General features: G+C 43.9%; 1 protein-coding gene across 1 annotated transcript in view; it reads left to right on the forward strand.

Moving 5' to 3' along the window:
- LOC147710237 (E3 ubiquitin-protein ligase TRIM39-like) overlaps positions 1-22,666 on the forward strand; it is a 192,891-nt gene that overhangs the window by 118,343 nt on the left and 51,882 nt on the right. Inside the window, exon 5 of the mRNA XM_086920910.1 lies at positions 21,020-21,069. Coding sequence (XP_086777036.1) covers positions 21,020-21,069 — 50 coding nt within the window. The remainder of the gene's footprint in view (positions 1-21,019; positions 21,070-22,666) is intronic.

A 22,666-nucleotide genomic window follows, 5' to 3' on the forward strand; every position in this document is an offset into this window, starting at 1 on the left:
TCAGAAAAGAGGCCATATTGGGGTTCTGGAGTATTGGCCACTTTGCCTAGTAAGGCTGGTCTTGGGCATTCAGAGCGTAAAGTGGCGTGCACGTCACGCTCAAAACTCTTGCGGAGGTTCTCTTGCACGTAATGTGCGACTTCGACACAGGGCACCCATTTCGCGGAACGTGGGTGTACTATGTTCTTTGGGTCGAACAGGAGGTTTTTGGTAGGTGGAGCTGCGCTGATGTGGTGAGTCTTGCGCATCTTTTTGGCCGGTTTGGGAGGTTCCACCATGTTGTTGTCTGGCTTGGAGGTATCTAGTACCGCCGGAGACGACCCCTCCGTATCTCCTGCCAATAAAGTAGAATTTCTCTACGGGAGGGACCCGCCATAAGAAGCATGGTCCAGAACCGTAGACGCCACCTGCTCAAGGCTCTCCACAGAAGAGTGTCGAAGCTGCCTGCATTTGGCAATTTCTATAATTTTTTTAGGGGCTCAGCCTATGGTTGTAAAGGCTTTAATTGGCGCCCTGTTCACGGAGCCCTGGACATGGGTATCCAGGACTTCAACCAATTGTTCCTCCAATTAGTGCTCCTGAGGCACCTCTTCAGAGCCACCATAATCATAGTAGTCATAGTAATTAATCCTCTGTTCATCCTTCTCGGTGTAATACGTCATCATGGGATAGCAGGTGTGGAGGAACTTCAGGGGGGGGGAGGGGAGAGGTGAGCCCAAGGGTGTAATATATATATCTGCAGGAGAATAGATCAGAAATTTCGCTTACTAGACTGTCCCTGAAACTGAAAGAATAAGTCACTCTCCCTAATAATTACAAAAAAATTGTGCTGCAATTGTTTAAATATTATTGTGAAGGTAGCCACCCTTTCAATTCCCCTAGAGCAGAGCTCTGTAAACGTTTATGCGCCCCGTTGGGCGTTCCAAGGGCTGAGGATAGGTGCAGATGTGGTACGCGATGCTCGAGAAACTGATCGGTAGTGAAAGTTCTGATTCGGTTTTTCTCGCATGTGCGATTTTCGTTTCCTTAGAAAGAGGACTGCTGCTCCTCAAGCGCGTCTGCGCCGCTCCCGCCCCACACACTAGGGGGCCTTGAAAAGCACCAGAGCGTCAATCCATAAATAACTGACATCAATCACAGTTCAAAAGCATTACTATTACTGCGCGCACACAAGCATGAATGATTAAACCGGTCAAAAGAGCGCGCGAGACTCATTACGAAAGAAAAGGAAAACACTTAACTCGCTGCTGCAGCAGCAAAGAAAGAGGAAGTGATGTATTCTTGATGTACTATATATACACAATGGACTGATAGTGATTGGTGCATACTATAGAGGGGGTTGTACTTCCAGGTATGCGGAGTTTAAAGTTGTTCATTTGCTTCTGTTTGCCAGTAAAGTTAAGAGAAGCATAATCTGAGCCTCCGTGGACTGACATAGAATTTGTTTTCATTACCACAACAAGCAACTATTGGTCTACAGAAGTTGCTGCATCAAGGAAGTGGAGTGTCTCATTACTCTGCATTGGCTCACAGACTCTGTTGTATCGATGGAGATTGCCTCATGGCAAAGTAGTGTCGCAGGGATTCCGCTTCGACGCAGAACTGTGCGCAAAGACTTGGAACCTCAGTGAATTAGGGCGTACCAAAACTCACCTTAGTATCCAAAATCGCAAACCAGACTAGCAACCAGTGTCTTATTGGGTTTTACAGATCCCCAATACTTCGACAACCCTGAACATGGACTTAGTACACCTCAGGAAACGTGGAACACATGAACACTCTTTTGTTATACTCACTAATCAGCCCAAAACAAGGAATGAATGAGGACACGTGCTATTTGGAAACATTTATTTCTAATGCTGTGCTCTCAGGTACAGTATCTTAGATAATTCAAGCAAACATATTATCAGAAACAAGGTTATCAGCATAGTTACAATTCCATAGAATACAAAAGGAGAAAGCATGTTAAATGCTAATTGTCAGAAGGCTAAAGGCACCTACTTCTTACCCTCCCTTGCTAGTATATTGGATTAGATCTATAGAAGGTCTCTTGGGATTACAAGGGCGGCCCCATACCTTAGGTTCTAGTATAATGAGATCACATCATATTCTACACAAGCTCTCCGCATGCGAAGGTTCGTCAGACTGCTGCCGCATGCTCTACGCAATGCCATATCAAACGCGCTGAGAAGTCGAGCCACCCACAGCTGCATATGTGTTATGTCTAGAATGTGCGCTGATCAGAACGAAAATCAACTTCTGTGTTGAAGTAACCTTGAGGGCCGCAGCACTCACTGTGCAGACATAGCTTACCAAGCTAGACTGATACTATAGGAAAAACATATTAGTCCTCATTAATATTTGGTCCCTTAGTACTTGCTCATATGAAATATGTTCAAAATTGCTTGTGACATCAAGTGATCTGAACGCAGAGACACTTGTCAATGGACTCATTAGCCAACTGTTTCCTGGAATAGAATATAAATCTCTCCATAACAGTGTTGGTTTTCTTAAGATACCTCAAACTTAATTGTTTAGCTGCATACTGATATACATTAATGTTTCCAGGATTGACAAGAGCCGGATTTTAAATTCTTTTAAACCCATACCACCTGAACAATGTTTCAAAAGAGCCAATTTCCTTTCTCGTTCACACTCTTCCCCTTCAAGAACCTCAACAAATGCTAAAAACACAGGTTCCCATATGTCATAAGCCATGGGTGGTTCACCAGGAGACGATAGAAAAGATAGAGGTGGTACGATTCCTGACATACTAAGACTATTACTTGTAAAAGCACAAAAGAAAAAAAATGACAATAATAAAAAGTAGTCACCGTTGTCTGTTAACAGGAATGAATAGTGTGTATCACTGTGATAAGATACACATATAAACTGACAGCAGTACTCTTTCAAGGGCATCAAACCTCTTCTTGCATAAATATGCACCTGCGCCCCACAGTTATTCTGAATAAAGAAAATGTTACCATAAGTGAGAAATGTCTCATTACAATGCTCTCTGGGAAGAAATGCAGGCAAAGCACAAAGAGAAACAGCTTGTGTCAGTTTCACGCAGTGCCAAAGGGGTTAACCAAAGACGCTCCTTCAGTTTAAAAAAAAAAACTGCTTGGGTCGATTTCAAACTATGCTGAAGGGATTAGACCACACAATCGCTCGGTTTCTACTGTCATATGGAGTGCATTTGTCTTTATACTATGTTAAGTTAGCATGAGCTTTTTAAGAAGCTAAACCCCATTTTATTCTTCCTGTTGCTTTGCACACGGCACATGATATTATAAATGTTTAGAGTTTAGCAGAATATTTTGTTTCACGCGAGAATAATACGGAAATTCAGGAAAGGTTATGGACTACTCCTGATATGTCTCTTAGTGCAGCTATTGGAATTGACAAAGCAATTGAACATGCTGAGAAAAGTGCACGAGAAATAAGAAGTACAGAGAAATGTGAAGTGCAAGTTGTTTCCAAAGACTTTGATAAAACAGAAAAAATATACCTTCCAAATGTAGTAATAGTCAAAGGAATGACACACCCAAAGATGTAAGTCAAGACAATAAGAGGTCCTTCTGCATATTATAGATGTGGTAGCAGTGGGCATCTAGGGAACTCTAAAAATTGTCCAGCTATTGAAAGCTCTTGTTTCAAATGCGGGAAGAAAGGACCTTTCAGCAGAGTATGCAGATAGGCTCCCAGGAGAGTGTTGTTCATTTTGCTGATGATTATGACAGTATTTCTGAGAATGATGAACATGATGTGAATACTATGTTGAACTCAGAGGGAAGTGGCACAACCGATCCTTCTTGTAATGTCACAATCATTGGTGTGCACATTCATGTACTGGTAGATTCATGTGCTTGGTACACTATTTTGTCCCAGAATGTCAACAAAAACTGTCCCAAAGTAAAGTTACATAACCCAGATATCAGACCTGGTGTGGGTGTTCCGCTTCCTCACAAGTATCCCACAACTCCAAGTGCAGCAGCTCCAAGCCTACACATGTCACCAGAACAGGCCTCGTCATGGACCAACAAGGGACCCACCAACAAAACCTAATCCAGGACATCTCTCTGTTGTGGAGAGGCAGACATCCAAGGCCCAGTAGAAAGGGCACCAATGGCAATAGAACACAGGTTGCATGCAAGTAAAGTAGGCAAAACGAAAGGTGCGAAAGAAGCCCATTTTTAGCGTCGCAAGAGGCCCTCATCCAAAAACTAGTGGGAGTTTATCACGGTACAGACATAACTGTTTTGGTCTGTGCAGCACTACAGAATGGTCATCCATTGCGTAACAGAAGCAGGAGCACCAGCACACCTCACACCAGCAAGAGGATCAGTGGAAACCTTCAAATGCGCTGTAAAAAATAGAATGTATAAATGCCGGTATTACGCCAAAAATTGTCTGTAAAGACTAGACCTGGCCAGAGCCTACAAGCTTAAAAAATGTGCAAGGCCTTCCATATCAAACGCATTAAAAATGTGATGAATTAACTTCCCAAAATGCAGTGGGAGATTTGTATTTAAAAAGGAATGAATCTCACTAGAGGTGCTAGCCACTTGCAATTCGAAGGTCTCTCACGCTGATGTGAAAACCACTTCTTGTTGGAACAATAGCGCTTTGAGCCTACTTAATTTGTTGAAGTCTGTTTTCAAAGTGGGAATGGGAGGCCAGAGTACTATCTACAACCCCATGCGGAGGTGGAAATAGAACATTGCCACAACAAGTAACCCGTTCGGAAACTAACTATATACGGAATGCCTACCCGTAAGCTGCAGAAGTTGTGGTTATTCAAAATGAGATAACTACAGTTAGAAAGCAAAGTGAGCGCGGGAATTATTGATGGGACTGGAGTTCCTTTTAAAAAACAAGGTAAATTAGGCGCAGACACATTACAAGCACTGAGAAGATGGACTTGTTTGCATATTGCTGCATGTCTCAATGTTGAATCACAATCCTCCCCCTTAAGGAAAAAGTCTTTTTTTTTCTCTATTAAACAGTGATAAATAAATGGTAATTCACACAATTTGTGTAAGAAACTACTACCCAAAGGCTCGAATCTACCTATAGAAAAATGCTTTTTACAAGCACTAAACTGAAAAAGAGAAATAGGTAAGGAAATCACCCCATGTAATAACCATACTGAAGAATCAGTTTCCGCTATCGAGAAAGGAGCTGTTCAATTTTTCTATATGTAACGTGTATGTCGAGTCTTTCACAGGGATTAACTTTTGTTTGTCTGTCAAAAGGTAAAAGTAAAGCTGTACTATATAAATAATCTCATGGTGCTTTCCCATTTTTCAAAGTTTGCAAAGTCCTGCCAAATTGCAAGACCGAACGCAGTTGATTTTAACCATGATATAACAGACACATCGGATTGCACAATGTTAATTACAGATGATACAATATTGTCTAACATATAAATCTGTAAAGAAAGTGTTAATGCTGTTATTAACCACATCAAGTACTTTACGCAAATTGTCTTGGTGAAGCAGTCGCCATCTGAACGCTGCCTCTGTCTGAGAAAGCTTCCACAGGTCATTATAGGCCAAATAAGCAAAGCGTTTGGGTCATGGGGATCTTGGACGTAAAAGAAAATCACCCAGATCAATGTCACCAGATAGCCGGGACAGATGCTGTTAAACAGCTGACAATGATGATTGTTCCAACCATTGCACAATTTGCTCACTCAGTATGTAGTAATTGAATGTCTGTGAGCAAAACGCGGGTCAGGTCTAATCAAAGTGAAACCTTCCGACAGATTGGAAAAACGTAACTGGCACGAGTTTGCATTAATGGGCCATATTAACCAGTCCAAATGATCACTATGGGAGGAATCAAATGTACAATTTTTTCATTAACTCATGCAAGTCATTCACAGAATAATTCGTAAACTTTTTCCAATTATCATGAAGTGCTAAGGACGGGATAGAAGAAGAATTCGAAATCTTAGCTGTGGCCAAGCCAAATCATGTAATTTGTAGGGCCATCTGATTCAGAAATAGCATTTGAGATGGGATCAGACAAGCACAATGTAATGAATCAGTCTCCTCTGCCTGCATGTTTTTGGTACCCCTTATTGACTTCAAATCAGCTTTATCTTTCCAATACTCCTAACCCTTTTTTGCCAATTCGGCTATGAATGTCGAAGAATTTACCAATTTAGTGTGGGTCAACATTCGTTTTATTAGTGTTTGGGCATTTTTTTTTATAGTAATAAGATTTCGTGTCAGACAGGGTATATCCATTGTAGTATACAAACATACCTTGGTATATGAAAATTAGTCAAAGATGGTACCGGACAATGTTCCTATGTGGTATAACTAACCAGGTTTCTAACAGTGTTTGATTTGTGCAAAAATGAACATAATGCTGAAAACAGAATAAATCCCCGTAATTAGTAGAATTCAAATATAAATCTTCAGTTTTGAATGCAGTAAAATACTTCAAATCTGAAAACAAAGAATGTACAGCATTAACGTCCCAGTCATCAGAATGCATCCCAGGTGTGATTACGTCCCCCAAGGAGACTCTAAAGACGTCTGGCATGCGAATAGTCTGGCGGACTCAGAATTTCGTAAAGGACATTATCCCAAACAATCCCATTAACCACAGGAAAGTGACAAATATTCACATAGTTGGTTTCTTTTTAACACGTGTGATGACTGTAACAGGGCTAGGACACCATTTACTTGGTGGACTGCAGAGAATTCAGGCAAATAGTGTCATTGATAAAAAGGAAAGACTGTCAAAAACCCAATACACATGAAAAGGAACACCACGATGAGCACCATCCAAACGTAGATCCATTGAGGGACAAGATAGTGCTTCTTGATGCAAAAAGAAAAAATACTAAGAAGTGTTGGTGGTTCCTCTAGTGGAATCAGATGATGAAGACCAAGAAGGCAAAGAAAAATTGTCTCTGTCCGTGTAATAATGCACAGTATCCAGACGATGTAACAGCGGTCGGTCTTCACAAAAAAGATGAATCGGGCACAGAATTATGAACTGCCACTGCCATTTCCAGAGAAAGGGAAACACGGGCGGAGACTAAGCTGGCGTCAATAACTGAATCGGCTGCATATCTGCAGAAGTTTCAATCTTTCTTATCACAATAGATGTAATCACTGGTGAAGTCATAGTAGAAAGTGAGAGATCCTCTTGTGGAACGTTTCTGTGCATACTACTCCGCATCTGCTAGAGGGTGTCATTTGACATGTTCAATAGAAATGTTTCAATTTTCTTCGCGACCAGGCAATGGAGGCAAAATGACGGTACGTGTACCCTTTAATCCGAGTACTGGTATGGGTGCTCGCTAGGATGGACCAAATTCTTTTTTGTTCTCCATCTTCTCCCGGACCAGATCTCCGAATTTAGGTAGCCAGCCAGTGACTGGGATCAGTACTGCATTGTCATCTTGTGAGTTGTCTGTAGATCCTGTAACACAGTTGAATGGTTATCTACGTCAAAAGTTGTGGCTGCCACAGCCGCAAAGTCTAGGCCATCAACGTCCGGCACAAACATTTTAATGCCGAAGAACATTTTGTACGAGGTCCGCCCACCCAGAGATCTTTTTGAAAGTCTGCGGTCCTCATTAAGGAGAAGCCGATTCCCCAACGGACAGTATTGCTGCAAAGGGAACTTGTTCCGGAGACATATGATATGAATATTTAGACGGGAAACCGCTTGGGAAAGCCATCCCATCTTTTGTGGCAGCTATTGCCTCAAGATTATCATAATCAATTTTAGACATTGACCTTGTAACTGCTGCTACTAAACATGTGGCTACCGTAGATTTTGCGCCTTCATCAGAAAAAGAATTACCAACCTCATGTGCTCCCACACGCTGATGGTCAAGAATATGAATAACGTGTGAGCGGCAAGCTTTCCTTAAGAGCTGCCACTCTAATCCAAAGTGTTTTATGCTTAATTGCGCTACCTTTTGAGTCTTGGAATTGATTTTGAGACCAAAAGTAAAGATAGTCATATAATTGTACACAGTAGAAAGAGTTGCATACTATTAGGGTAGAAACTGTAGGATCAGCAAATCCAAGAGCTAACACCAAAGCACGTAACCCAGCCAACTGTGCCGTGCAGTCTCCCAGAGACTGTGTGTGTACCAAGGATGACAGGTATTCACGGTCAGCCATCGAACCTGCCACAATGGCACCTGTAGCCGGGTAATCGTGCTTTGAACCTACGGCCGGTTGAGCCGAACCATCTGTGTAGATTACACTTTTATACTGTTCAAGTGGAAGAAGAAACTGCGGCGCAGGATGTACTTGCTCGTACTGTAAAAATTCCTGGATCTGCAAAGAAGGGTCAAAGATGAAAGTGACTTCAGAAGACATCAAAAAACTTGCCCACTGAATCCACCGTGAGTGCAAAGCTTTTGTATTCAGTACACTTGCTTTGGTCACCGCCTCCGTCTCTGGAATTGGTGAAACCATCATAATGTGTTTTCCCTGTGCAAGCGAGTGTTCCATCTGCACAGACGTAAGAATTTTCTCAATTGGTGCAAACCGCAATTCAGCAGGAGTGTACAAATGTGATTTGTATGCAATGGGGATGGTATCCCCCCTCATTAAACGTCCGGTAAGAAAACCCCAAAGTTCCAGGCACAATCTGTATAACTAAGTTACTCGTGCTATCACGAGTTAACAGAAAATTGGTCTCCAGCATGTCTGACTGCAACGACCGAAGAATTAAAGTATGTTCCGGAAGCCAGCTGGAAGAATATGTTAGTTGTATCAATGCATAAAGCGGTTTGATACGTAGAGCATAATCTGGAATATATGTTCAGAAATTCAAGCCCAACAAAGATTGTAATTTCTTTCATGTAGAAGGTGGTTGCAATTGCGCACATTTCTCCAGAAAGGGGGGGGCTAACCCCCTTCCTTCGTGATTGAGCTCATAACCCAAAAAGAGAACAGCCAAAAAGGCAATGTGAGACTTTGCAAAATTAAATGTGTAGCCTATGTCAGAAAACGACACAATAATGCGGTCAACATGCACCTGATGCGGAATCAACTCGTCATCAGTCAAATAAATGTCAGACGTAAAAGAGCGCATCCGGATCAATCCCATGTAAGACACCGCGCGCACGAAGAATGCACATGGGCTATTCCTATAGACAATTAGCAACCTTGTGAATTTTTTCAGATTGCCAACAGCGGTAAATGTTGTGCAGCTTTGGCTCTCAGGAGCCACATTGTGACTGTAAAAACCATTTGTATTTTCCAAAGTTGTTTTATACTTTTTACTGACTATATTGTTTATCAACGCCAAGCTAGGAGTGTTCTGCACTGCAAATGTACGAACATGACTGTTTAAATTTCTGTAATCCAGAACTATCCGATAAGAACCATCGGGTTTCGATATCAGAAAAAGAGGATTATTCATGGGCGATACACAGGGTTTAATTATAACTTGATACTCTAACTCTGTTAAAATATCACTAACGTTGGCCTTCACCTCCCATTTGATTGGGTATTGACCCTGCGGCTGTGGCATTGACCGCAACGGAATTTCTTGAGCAGGTGAAAATCTATCCCAACCCACCTGATTACGGTAGACGGCTGGCGCAAGTGCCAAAGCCCACTCCTCCGCATATGCATGTTTTGTCTCTTCAGGAAGGACTTCTAAAAGCTCAGTAGTATAGCATCCTCCCCTCTTGAAGAAGTCAAAACAAACGAAGGAGGCCAGTCCGCCTCTGCCAATAAAATGTCATATGAGGAAGTAAGGTTATCCCAAAAGATACCCTTAAGTTTACGCTCAATATCTCCCTCAGTCTGTAAATTAATTTCATCTAGTCTGTCCAGGGGTGCAACTCTTGTATCAGCTGTTTCTACAGTGACTAATGTGGCCGTTGCTTTCGCCTCCAGACATGGACGCAGTGTCTCCCGTACTATGGTAACTTCCGCCGTGCGGTCGAGGAGTGTCACAGCCCATCTCCAATCCAGGAGACGGGTCCTCACCGACGGGGGCATATTTTGCTATTACAGCAGCAACCGTTTTCTTTTGAAATTGGCCACAAAAAGGTGGCTGTCCCTCTGGTTTGGCTTTAAGGTCAAACTGGCGCGGCAATTCACGTCACTGTTGCGTGGTCTTGCCTGGTTTTCCATTCTGAAGTTTTTGATCCGATCATTCCTGCAAGGAACAAGGAGAACTAGAGTCAGGAATGATCACGCAAATCATATGTACGTTCAGAAGACACAGGTGTCGTGAACTAGCACGCGACCTCTGCTTCGGCTGCTGTTTTTTGTTGTTTATTTTTATTCTTATTAGGAAAGAAGGGACCCCCTCCTTGTCAGGGGGAGCTTTAAGTTGCGTTTGTGGCTGTACAAAGGGTTGGACACCCAAATTATTGCGTGACAATGATTTCTAGACTTTAGCTATAATTTTTTGCCAACTTGTGCTGATTATCGGCATTCGCAGCTAATTCGAGTTTGTTGCTAATTTGTAGACTCGCAGCACCCCCACCCATCCCCCCCCCCTTTTAATATCAGCTAGAATCATGTCAGAGACGATAGAGATGCCTCAGCCCTGTGTTCATCCGGAACCTTCCTCCGAACGGTAGGTAGGACTGCCATAGAGGGTGTGCCAAAACAAAGGGAATACAACGCCTCAAAAATTGTACCCCATGTGGTACAATTTATGACATTTGGTAAAAGACCCTTCGGTAAATTCATCGTCAAAATTCTGTATTTTTCAACCGGTGTTGTGTTAGGGAAAACAGCTTCAAGTTGCTCAAACTTTTCACCAACCCAGAACGGCAGGTCGTCCCTATTTTAACCCCTTCCATGCGGCCACGATTCCCCTGCTGTGCTGTAAACAACACGAACAGGGGTGGGCCGTGACGAACCCAGCAGTCATCAGCACACGAGCACCGTAGTGTATGACGGCTGGGGTTAGTCATCAGCATGGAAGGGGTTAAGGACATTTGCCCATCGCTGAATTAATCATGTGGGGACTTATCACCAAGCCACCATGTGAATGTTGTTGTTGAGGGGCTCCAATCGGAGCCGCTTGTATAGTGTGAGAACATATTGTATCACACTCTGATGGACATGGGTTATAGAGGCATAAAGTTCAGTTAGCTCTATGTGTGTAACACCACATAAATTAGGATGTGGTGTAAATCCCTATAAACAAAAGGAGTATAACCATTGGACCAAGGCGTAGGTCCTATTGGCGTGTGAGGAGATGGAGAAATCAAAAGAAAATAGTTCTTTTGTTAGAAGACCCATCACTCACCAACTTGGTTGGTGACATGCTTCATCATCGGGGTCCCACCCGGACAGCCGAGTGCCATCCGGGTGTGCTGCGACACCTGACTACAGTGTTTATACAGATTAGGGTCTAGGGGACCAGGAGTACCGCCCTCCACTTACTCTCCCTTTTTGTTGTTACACGTGGTGTAAATCCCGCCAAAATGGGCCATGTGGCCCCGTCAACCGATACGAAGCCTAAATGGACCAATGTAACCGGGTGAGGTAGAGCAACATTAAACCATATAGTATGTTCCTTATCTGACAACGGAACTTCAATTGACCAAAATGGTGTATATACTTGGGGAATCTGGGCATGAGTATTTTTATGAAAGAAGCAGTCATTGGCATTAACCGCAGGAAAGGTCACCCAAGAATAAAAAACCTTGAAGCGATATGCAGCGTTCGCCTCCACTACAAAGATAATGGTAGCTCCCGCGACTCAATTTTGAGTGCAGTGCGCAGTAAGAGCAGCATGATTGGGATCTGCTAGTGCTACAGCCATTCTATCAAAGATAAGGAAGAAACGTTAGCTCAATATTTGGAATAGAACAAAGAACTAAAACCTTTTAAAATCCAAGCTTGAAAAACCTATAATCTGAAATACAGGAGGATAACCTAATGCACACTGGACATCTCCAGATACTGGCGAGAGGGTATTGTGGACTTGCACAAGCGCTACTCAGCTGCTCTCGCAGATAAGTACCAGACCAAGCGTTGGTGGTGCCATGTTGCGGGGATTCTGCACATCCGCAGAACTATGCGCAAGATTATGGGATCTTAGTGCATAGTGGCTGTGCCTTCCTACCACCTTAGTACCCACAAGCCCTAGACCGACTAGCTATAGTGTCTGTCTCACTCTCCTACACACAACGGGAGTAATAAATGAATGAACAACCCAGAACAGAACACTCCATGATCTCTCAGGAATCTTGGAACCAAGACACACCTTTTCGTACACCAACTTGTTTTTGTTCACAATAAGATCAAACGGAGACACGAAATTAGTTTAAAATGTTTATTTCAACTAACATGCTCTTAAATGCAGTATACGAGCCACAACGAGCAGAACGATGCCTAATACTAATATGGTTAGCCTAGCAGTTAGGCCATAAATCATGAAGGGAGAAGTAATTTTATATTGACTGCAGAGAAAGGACTACAGTGCCTAAGCTCATGCCGCCCTCCCCCCCTTGATAAATAGAATTATAATTATAAAAGAGAAGAATTCTGGTCAGCAGACCCCATACCTCAGGACATAAATCTTATTTCTACATCACAGGTGCATATAGCTCTTCTCCATGGAAAGGTCCCTCTCTAAGTGTGTCCCACCTAAGCGTGCATTCCCATAATATCAAAATATGAGTTCCCGCCTATAGCAGCTGCACCGGTATATTCGGTCTAGGAGCTAGGGCCTGACCAGAACAGAATAACAAATGGCAGTGTTTATTAACCGCGTCCACAATGTTCAGACTGAACTCCAGGAACAGAAAGATGTGCACAGCAACGTGTTCTCAGGTGAAAGACAAACTGATTCATGATAAACATAAGCATGTAGTGTTGTGCGCAAAAAGCAGCATCATGGCGTCTAAGCTCATGCAAATGTAACAATGTCACTAATGTCCCCATCAGCCACGTGGCAATACTGGGCACAAATTCGATTTGGTTGGTTTCATTTGGGCAGATTTCGTTTTCTCTGGTCGTTCCTCACATGGTAAAGTTTATGTATCCACTTTTAGGTTGGCCATATCAAGAAGAGATGGGCCAACCTTAGGACCTTAGATCCTACTGCTGACCCCCAAGTATTTAATATAGGAAACTCCAATTCTGGCAATTGTCATTCCGCTAAAGTCATACAAGAGTTATTTCCTAGCGTGTTTGATGACAAGTTGGGGACTTGCCAAGGATTTAGACATTCCATTGAAATCCTGGAAGGTGCGATTCCTGTGCATCATAGAGTGAACAATGTTCCTCTTTCTTGCAGAAACCAGCTTAAAGATATGTTGAAAGATTTCTGCAGTAAAAACATTATTGAACCTGTAGAATCATCACCATGAGTTTCTCCCATTGTGATTTCGGTCAAACATTCTAGGGAATTGAGATTGTGTGGACTTGCGCAGTCTAAATAGTGCCATTTGGGTAGATGCTCATCCTCTCCCAAATTTACATGAAATGGTCTCAACCCTGGCTGGTGCAAATGTTTTTTCATGTTTAGACCTTTACTAGTGCATATCATCAAGTTGTCATGGATGATGAATCAAAGAATTATACTGCCTTCATTACACCAGAAGGATTATTTAGGTTCTGTAGAATGCCATTTGGGTTGGCAAGTGCAGCTTCAGTGTTCCAGAGACTTATGAAGGAAACTTTAAAAGGCTTATCTGGAGCGGTTGCATTCCAAGATGATCTTCTAGTCTTTGGTGAAGACCACGAGGAACATGATTTCAATCTTAAGTAATTCCTGCTTTGTCATCTAAAGGTCTCATGTTAAGCGCTGACATGCAGATTTAAAAGAAAATTAAGTAGAGTACCTTGAGCATAACCTTAGTGGAGACGGTATTAAACCCAATAAGAGCCATGTTGACTGCATACTCAATGCACCTACCCCTAGTACTAAAGAGCAAATGGTGGTGTTTCTTGGCTTAACTGATTCTATGCAAAATATATCTTAATCTATGTTTCTAAGGTGGATCCTTTCAGGAGTTTGTCAAAGAAAAATGCTGTTTTCAAGTGGACCTAAGAAATGAGTACTGCTTTTTCCCAGTTGAAAGCATGTGTTATCAATGCACTTGTTTAACCCCTTGTATGCTCATGACGGAGCCGCTCCGTCATGAGCCGCGGTTGCGCTGTGCTCATGACGGAGCGGTTCCGTCATTGCCCTGCCGCCGCGCCTGCGCGGCGCTAATTTCGCGCCTGCGCGGTGCGTTCTATTAAGCGGGCGGGGCCATGACGGAACCGCTCCGTCATGAGCACAGCGCAACCGTGGCTCGTGACGGAGCGGCTCCGTCACGAGTCGGGGTTGCGCTGTGCTCATGACGGAGCGGTTCCGTCATTGCCCTGTCGCCGCGCTTGCGCGGCGCTGATTTCGCGCCTGCGCGGTGCGTTCTATTAAGCGGGCGGGCCATGACGGAACCGCTCCGTCATGAGCACAGCGCAACCGTGGCTCGTGACGGAGCGGCTCCGTCACGAGCATGCGAGCGCCGCTCGGGCCCCCTTCCCCCCTAGCGCTGCGGCGGAATTGCCGCCGCAGCGAAGGGGTTAAAACCCTTTGTGATAGGCAAACAAAGTATTGTAATGGTTGACGCCAGCAATAGTGGTCTGGGTGGTGTGCTCCTCCAAAGAGACCACGGCAGGGAATGTGTAGTTGTAAATGTAAAATGTAAATTGATACTTGTATAGCGCACTACTCACCCGCAAGGGTCTCAAGGCGCTTGTACGAATACCGCTGTGGAACCCATCCTGGCTTTCCCTGTGAGGTGTCCACTCCTGGGCACCCCCAAGGTGGAGGCCAGGCATCTTTAGCATTGTGGGGGCCGTTGTGGAGATTAAGTAAGCTATTGCCCAGAGTTGCAGAGTGGGACTCCATGATTGGAATAGGCACCGAGGCGAGAATGATCAGGTCCGTGGAATTTTGAGCCCAAGACCCGCCGAGGCGGGGAATTGAACCCTGGTCCCGGGCTAGACCTCTGCATCAGGGTCTGCCGCTCTAACCATTGAGCCACACTATGCATCTAGAGATTGCGTGATACTGAAAATAATTACTCTAATTGTAAAATACATTTTAGCATGTGTTTGGGGTGCTGAACATTTCAGAACTTTCCTATGGGGAACCAAGTTTATTATAAAAACAGACCACAAACCTCTCGTATACATGATGGCACCAGGTGGAGATAGTACAATGTCCGCTAGTTTGGCAAGCTTAGCTTCCAGATTGCAAACTTTTCGCTATCAATAGTAGTAGGTGAGTTGGAAAAATAATGTACACGCTGATTGCTTGTCGAGGTTGCCGTTAGCCACTGCTCCTTCTGAGAGAGATGACAAAGTAGAATGTGAAGTAGCATTTACATACAAGGATATTAGTTTGTTTGGAAATTCTTGTCCCGTTGTTCAAGAGGATAAATGGTTAGTTGAAATGGAGAAAGATATTGAACTCAAAACTATCGCTGAGTTTATTGTTCAGGGATTGCCAGAAGAAAGGAAAATTCAAAATAATTTGTCTGGGTATTTTAAAGTGAGTGAGGAGTTGGCGGTAGAAAATGGCATAGTTGTCAGGGGGGGTGAGGGTTTCCATTCAGATTAAGAAACTCTATTATTGGTCCGGCACATGAAGGACATTTAAGAATTTTCAGTTCAAGAAGAAGGGTTAAAGAATGTTTATGGTGGCCAGGTATTGATGCTTGTGTTGAGCAGCATGTAAGGGTGTGTCAACAGTTTGCAATGAGTGATAAATCCGCAAAAGCTCTTTGTACTGAGCCGCAACCGGTTGAGTTACCTGATGGTCCATAGCGCAAATTAGTTCTTGATATTATTCTTCCGTTTGCTGTTTTGCCTAAACAAAATTATTATGGTTTGGTTCTTATTGTCTACTATTCTAAGTGGCCTGAGGTCAAAATTATGAAGGATGTTACCTCTGAGGTTGTAGTTGAATTTCTGGACAGTGTATTTTGCACGGAGGGAATTCCCCCAAGAGTTGGTTAGGGACTGTTAGAATCGGAGGTCTATGGTTGGCACAGGTATGCACTTGTGACAAGCAGGATCTGTAGATCTGTGTCGGGCGTCGCGTTCTGGGGCAGACGGGTGCAGCACCGGGCCTCCGGTACCAATGTATGGAAGGCCTTTCTTGAGGTGTGGCACGAGCCTTGGTATAGGGCAAAGCGAGACAGTCTGGTACGTAACGACGTACGGACCGTCCGGGGCTATCAGATGCGCTCCGTGCTGATTCTGGGGGGGGGAGAAGATTAGAGGCGCCCAACGCGCTCCATAGCAGGCGAGGTGACAGGAGAGCGGGCGGCCCGGCACTGAAGCGGAGGGCGGCTCAAGCTTGAGCGGGGCTCTCTGCGGGGGGGGGGGGGGGGGGGAACCAGACTCCGAGCTGTCACGACCTTAGGAGGAGCGAAGGCACCCGAGTCACAACTCCGGCGAGGGAAAAGAACTTAAGGCCCAACAGCAGACGGGCACAGGCAGAATAGAACCCACTGGTCCTGGGGTTCAGTTCTAGGGGCAAGCTCGAGATCAAGCCCTTGGAGATCGTTTCAGGCACAAGTCTTCAAAGTCCTCTCCGTTCTTTTCCTCTCTGTTCTCAGCAAGGCAACACTGCAGGCCAGTCCTTCAGGGCAGGGACCGGATTCCGTCCTTTAGCTTCTCATGGTCCTTCTAGTCAGGCAGAGGTTTGTCGTGGTCAAAACAGGATCTGATTTGCTAGGAGCCGGGCTCCTACTTTTATACACAGTTTCTTTTGTCTTTGCAGGCCAGGGGGCCTGAGCCTGGTTCAACCCGGTTTTGGAGTACTCTGTTGACAGGAAGCTGCTGTCTTCTTTCAGGGTGCAGGGCAGGGACATCAGACTGGCTCCGCAGGAGGTGGAGCCAGCATTGTGGTGGCAGAGCACAACCCTATTCAGAATCAAGGACTACTCCGCCCACCCATCCTGGTGTAAGCACTCTATTCACCACCTGGTAGCCCAGACTGTCCCCGGGAATTCCCCAGCCCTGTTACTCACACAAGACAGCAGATGCACATCCTGGCAGAGGCGGGTTGAAATAGTTAGGCGAGCAAATGCTTTCTAAAAGTAGCATTTGCAAACACAGGATATTAAAATTAACCTTGCTAAAGGAAGTATTTTATTATTCTAAGTTCAGGCATACTAAACTTGACGTGCCACCGTGTTCCCTGAGCCTGCCGGGACTATAGCGTGTAAAAATTCCGGCAGCCCAGCCTGGCCTATGAGAACAGGTAGCCCTTCAATAGTGAAGAACGAAAAGGGTGGTAATTCACTATTAGGACATGCCGCACACATCATGGCTTGTCCTACCTAATGCTTACAATGCACCCTGCCCGTAGGCCTACTATAGGGGTGACTGATATGAAGTTAAGGGAAAGTTTAGGGGCTGGCAAGTCTGTGCACTTGCGCAGTCAGCGTGACAGTACCAGACTGTACGCAGGGTCTGCAATGGCTGACCCTAGACCCATCTTACGAGGCCGCTTCTGTGGGTGGCGCAACCAGCGCTGCAGGCCCACTAGCGGCATTTGTATCTACAAGCCCCGGCACTCCTTGTGCACGTTACTGGGGACTGACAGTAAACCAAATAATCCAATCATGGAAATCAATTACGGATACACTTTACATTGGAAGCACTTGCACTGCGGCAAGGATTGGCCGTGGCGCAGTGCCCTGAGCAGCGAACACCAGCAAAACATCTGAGGCACATCAGCAAAAAGTGGGAGGGAGACTCACGCCAAGGTGCCAGGTCTAACACTGACCATGAACCACAATTTGTCAGCATATTTTTTGAAGATTATCTTTCGAAGTGTGGTGTGTCATAAAAGGAGAATCACTGTGTTCCATCTTGATACCAATGGTCAAGTGGAACAATTTAACAGTGTTGTTGAGGAAGCAGTCCAATCGGGTGCCAAAAGTGGTATGACGTGGAAATGTTGTTACTTTCTATGCGTCTGGCTTATAGAACAGCTCCCAATGATATTACTTCAGTTAGTCCTTTCAAACTGCTTAGGGGGCGTAAACCTGGGTTGAAATTAGTGCCACAGTGGTTAAAAAACAAGCGCAGCACTACTGTTGATGATGTTGAGTTGAATTTTTAATGAAATCCGATGCAAAATGGGGGATTATAAATCCAAAATGAAGCAAGACCTGGGTGGCAGAAGGAGTTCTGTCAACAAGCAAAAAGTAAACGTTGGTGGTAATTTGCGCATTAAAAGATCCGAAACCGATGGAAAGAGGGAGTGTTTGGTCGGACCCCATCCGTGCATGCAAACTTTTAGGAATGCTGTAGTTGTTGAGGGGGGTAATGTATGAAACCTCAACAGAGTCCCTTCGTTCAAGGGTAATGGTGCAAGTTGTGACATTTTAAGAGCAATGTATTTTTGGATGCATCTAATCCTCATCAAAGTGTGAGGATGGGACTTTCTCAAGTTGATGACATCAAAAGGCAAAGAACTTAGTCCACCTGCTAAGTTTGCAGATTATGTTCTTGGTTGGAATTTATATGAGATCAAGACCAGGGAGACCCGGTCGAAACGCGTCATGTTGAGTAGAATAGAGCAATAAACTCACTTTAAGAAAATGGAAACCTGAATGGTGGTCCATTCCTGTATCTACAACACATACACTTAAAGGGGACCCGAGGGCAATTTAATGACCTGCTCTGAATACACGCCCTATAAACACTTATCACAAAGAAGTATCAGAGGGTCAGGAATTCTACAGGTGATTATTGAGGACAGTCATAGTGAGTTGTTACCACTAGCCATATAACTGGAAGTTACAGGAGCCAGGTCAGGTTAGTGTCTGGTCTCTGGCACCCATCAGTCACCACTCGGAACCGCCCTTCATCATTTGGGGCTCCGAGGACCAACACTGCACCCGATCTTTTCTCTAACCGGAAAGGCTTGACCTTCCTGTTGGTCGGTGCATGATCGTTTGGAGTTGGAAATCTATGTGCTGGTGATGTAACTGACGGGGTAAAAAAGTGTGTGCAGTGCAAAGAACAAAGTGATACCAAAAAATGTAGAGAAAGTGAATAAAATTGGTTTAAGGAGCAACGGAAATTTTAATAGGGTATAGCTCCCAGCACCAATGTTCAAAAATAGCCAAGACGGGGAATATTTATAAACTGTCTAGTGGTGGAACGTGGTCGACATGTTTCAGCAATTATTGGCCATTTGCCTTGCCATGCCATGTATTTTTATTTCAGTCTACCATTGATTGTGTGAGAAGACTCGGAACAAGCACACCTAGGAGGTCCAGGTGACACTTATATATCTAAGTTGTTCCAGTATTCTTCTCTTTTACACAAAAAAACACTTCTTCACATTATAGGGGTTTTTTTCTGTTTGCAGTAGCGGTATGTTTAGGTCCTGAAGAAAGCAAGGCAAATGGCCAATAATTGCTGAAACATGTCGACCACGTTCCACCACTAGACAGTTTATAAATATTCCCTGCCATGCACCGACCAACAGGAAGGTCAAGCCTTTCCTGTTAGAGAAAAGATCGGGTGCAGTGTTGGTCCTCGGAGCCCCAAATGATGAAGGGCGGTTCCGAGTGGTGACTGATGGATGCCAGAGACCAGACACTAACCTAACCTGACCTGGCTCCTGTAACTTCCAGTTATATGGCTAGTGGTAACAACTCACTATGACTGTCCTCAATAATCACCTGTAGAATTCCTGACCCTCTGATACTTCTTTGTGATAAGGGTCCATTCCTGTAAGCATCGCTGATCAAGTGTTGCAGAATTTTGGTGTGGACAGGACTTGGAGATATATATATATATATATATATATATATATCCTTTCAAGGGGGAAGGTGTGTTGAATGCAAGCGCGCGAGGTGTTCCTCATGAGTGTGTTATTTTATGTTTACATGCGAAGGCTGTTAAGTTCAGACACAGCTTTCCCAGGTCTTTGTTTTCCTTGGAAAACCTCCTGTTGTGTGCTCGCGGGGGTTATCTTTGAATATGTATGCGGGAATATAGTGCGATTTGTTATGCCGTTACAGCATTCAACTGTAACTGGTACGTGCATGATCCTGCACTTATGAAGCTCCTGTAAATAAAAGAAGAAACCTTACCTTTACTGCTTCCTGTGCTTCTTCAACTGGGACATGCAATTGATGCTCATCTTAACAACAACCTAATGGATTCCAGGTGCATAACTTCAGATATAGTTTGTTACAGTAATTTAGAGACTCCAGGGTGCAGGAACACTGATTCCAAGCTTCAGGACTTGAGAGATTCCCAGGTGCAGGACCACAGAGATTCCAAGGTCCAGTACTACAGATGTTCCAATGTGCAAGGCTTTAGAGATTCCCAGGTGCCGGAAACTAGAGATTAATAACAAGACACACAATTAAAGACATGATTAAGTGCTGCTAGTTTATTTCCCAGTGGAGTGAACTTTCTTTTCATCTTCCCCTTTCTTTCATCTGCTGCGAGCACTGGACATAGTCTCAGGAAGCCTTCCAGTGCACCGAGGCAACCTTCTCTCTAACTCGGACTAGTATGTTTATTCTGAAGGACAGTGCTACCTCATACTCATAAATTCAGCTGTTTCATGGCATCTTTGGCATTGTAGAGAACTCCCTGTATGCACCCTGTTTATTTTAAGTGCCGTCAGACAGTTCATGTGGCGATAATGAGCTTGGGCCAGTTTGAATCGAGCTTTGCGAAATAGTATTTTTACCAGTGGACAGACTCTATTGGCTACCAGTCTATGGTCCTTCATCATTGGAAGCAGCGTGGCCCTGGTTTATGGTGTCTTGTACTCTTAGTTGGTTTTCACCTGTTATTCTCAACAAGTCACTGCCCTTCAGGGTGTAACTGGGTTTCCATGTATCACTGGTGCTTTGATTGTGTGTAATATTAACACGCACTGTGCTCTGGTCCACAGGAGCGCCTGTGATTACAGTATTGTATATTTCAAATAACAGGGTGTACGTGGTGTTACTTATGTTGTCCTAAATACAGTGTTTGTTTGTAAGACCAACATGATTTATGTGCTGTTTCAGGTGTAATAATGTGAATCCTCAGTGCCCAGAGGTGTTCAAGATTTACAAAGGTAAATATGATTGGCTTTATTATAGATGTTTGATACTATTTGATGAAAATGACATTGTTTGTTATAGTTATATACTTGAAATACTGCTCATACACATGGCAATACAGCAAAACGTCGAACTATACACACAGCCCAAGATCAACTATTAACCAGTTCAACTCAAAAGTGTACAAGCAAAATAAATTATATGTTTTGGGATTGCATGACTTTGAATTATGGTAAGTTTTTTTTCTACATTGAATATCTCCACAGTTGATAGATCTACTGACGTGTTTCACGCATGACTCTTGCTTCCTTCCTTGAATCTTAAGAAATTCTACTGCCCTGATTTTGCTCTTAGAAATTCTGATACTGTGGAGAATGGTAATTTCAGGTTACACCATTTCTGCTGTATTCTGAGATGTTCCCCATTGAAGAGAAAATTAACTCAGAAGTTGTTTGTTTTGGAAGGAATCATTATGAACGCCTTATTTTTGGCATAGTCACTTTATTTAAGAGCGAGCTGGGCACACCTTCGTCTTCTTGCCGGACCTACTAATATGATTTTATATATATATGCTGTATATTGTATTTCTATATTGCAAACATAACTTAAAGGCAGTGCAGCCTCATCCTTAGCTCCCCTGAGTCCGCCACCCGAAAGAACCCTGAGATGGTACTTGTGCCCACCCCCAACCTATTGGCTGTCTGACCTGCCCATCCAACACCTTCTCTGCACCTCTGTCACCCGCTTTAACTAAAGTGTATTTCCCAGCATAGGTGAATGTACACTAACATATATAAATAACTGTGGGTACTCCTACACAATGCCCACATACTTCACTACTGCTACCCCCTGCGCCTTACAATATACAGACACCGCTCTGTTCACCTCCTGCCACACCTTGTTGATAGCTGCCAGTTTTCTTGTTTCCCTCCACACTCTTGGGCAACGACGATGTCTACATTATCGTTGTCTTTTTCCTTGACTCCTTCACGTCTCTAAATCCATTTCTACTATTTTAGTCACTTCAAGCCCAGTGGACCGCACCAAGGGCCAGATGTAGGTAAATCCGATTTACCGACTCTTAAATACCGACTCATACCGATTCGGTATTTAAGAGTCGGTAAATTGGAAGGAGGCAGATGTAGGTAAAAAATTAACGAATCTGTAAGTCGGTATTTACAGATTCTGTAAATCCCGAATCTGTATTTCCCATTGTTTCCTATGGGCCATGAAGCCCATAGGAATCAATGGGAAATACAGATTCGGTATTTACAGAATCTGTAAATACCGAATCCTGCAAGGGTGCGGGGGGTGTCACTTTGACACCCTCTAGCACCCCAATTCCGGACTTGTGTGTCACATTGCACAGGTGTGCATGCACAGATGTGCATGCACACCTGAATTCGTTATTTTACCACCCAATAGGATTGGGTGGTAAAATACCGATTTTTAAGGGCCTGTGGCACTCTTAGGAGTGCCACCTACATGTGGTTTTTCCGAATCAGTAAATATACCGATTCGGTATTTTACCGGTTCTGTAAATTTACCGATTCAGTAACTTTACAGAATCGGTAAAATATAGGCCCCCTACATCTGGAAACCCTAACACCG

The sequence above is a fragment of the Lissotriton vulgaris genome, chromosome 5 (assembly GCF_964263255.1).
Source record: "Lissotriton vulgaris chromosome 5, aLisVul1.2, whole genome shotgun sequence".
Lineage (NCBI taxonomy): Eukaryota > Metazoa > Chordata > Amphibia > Caudata > Salamandridae > Lissotriton > Lissotriton vulgaris.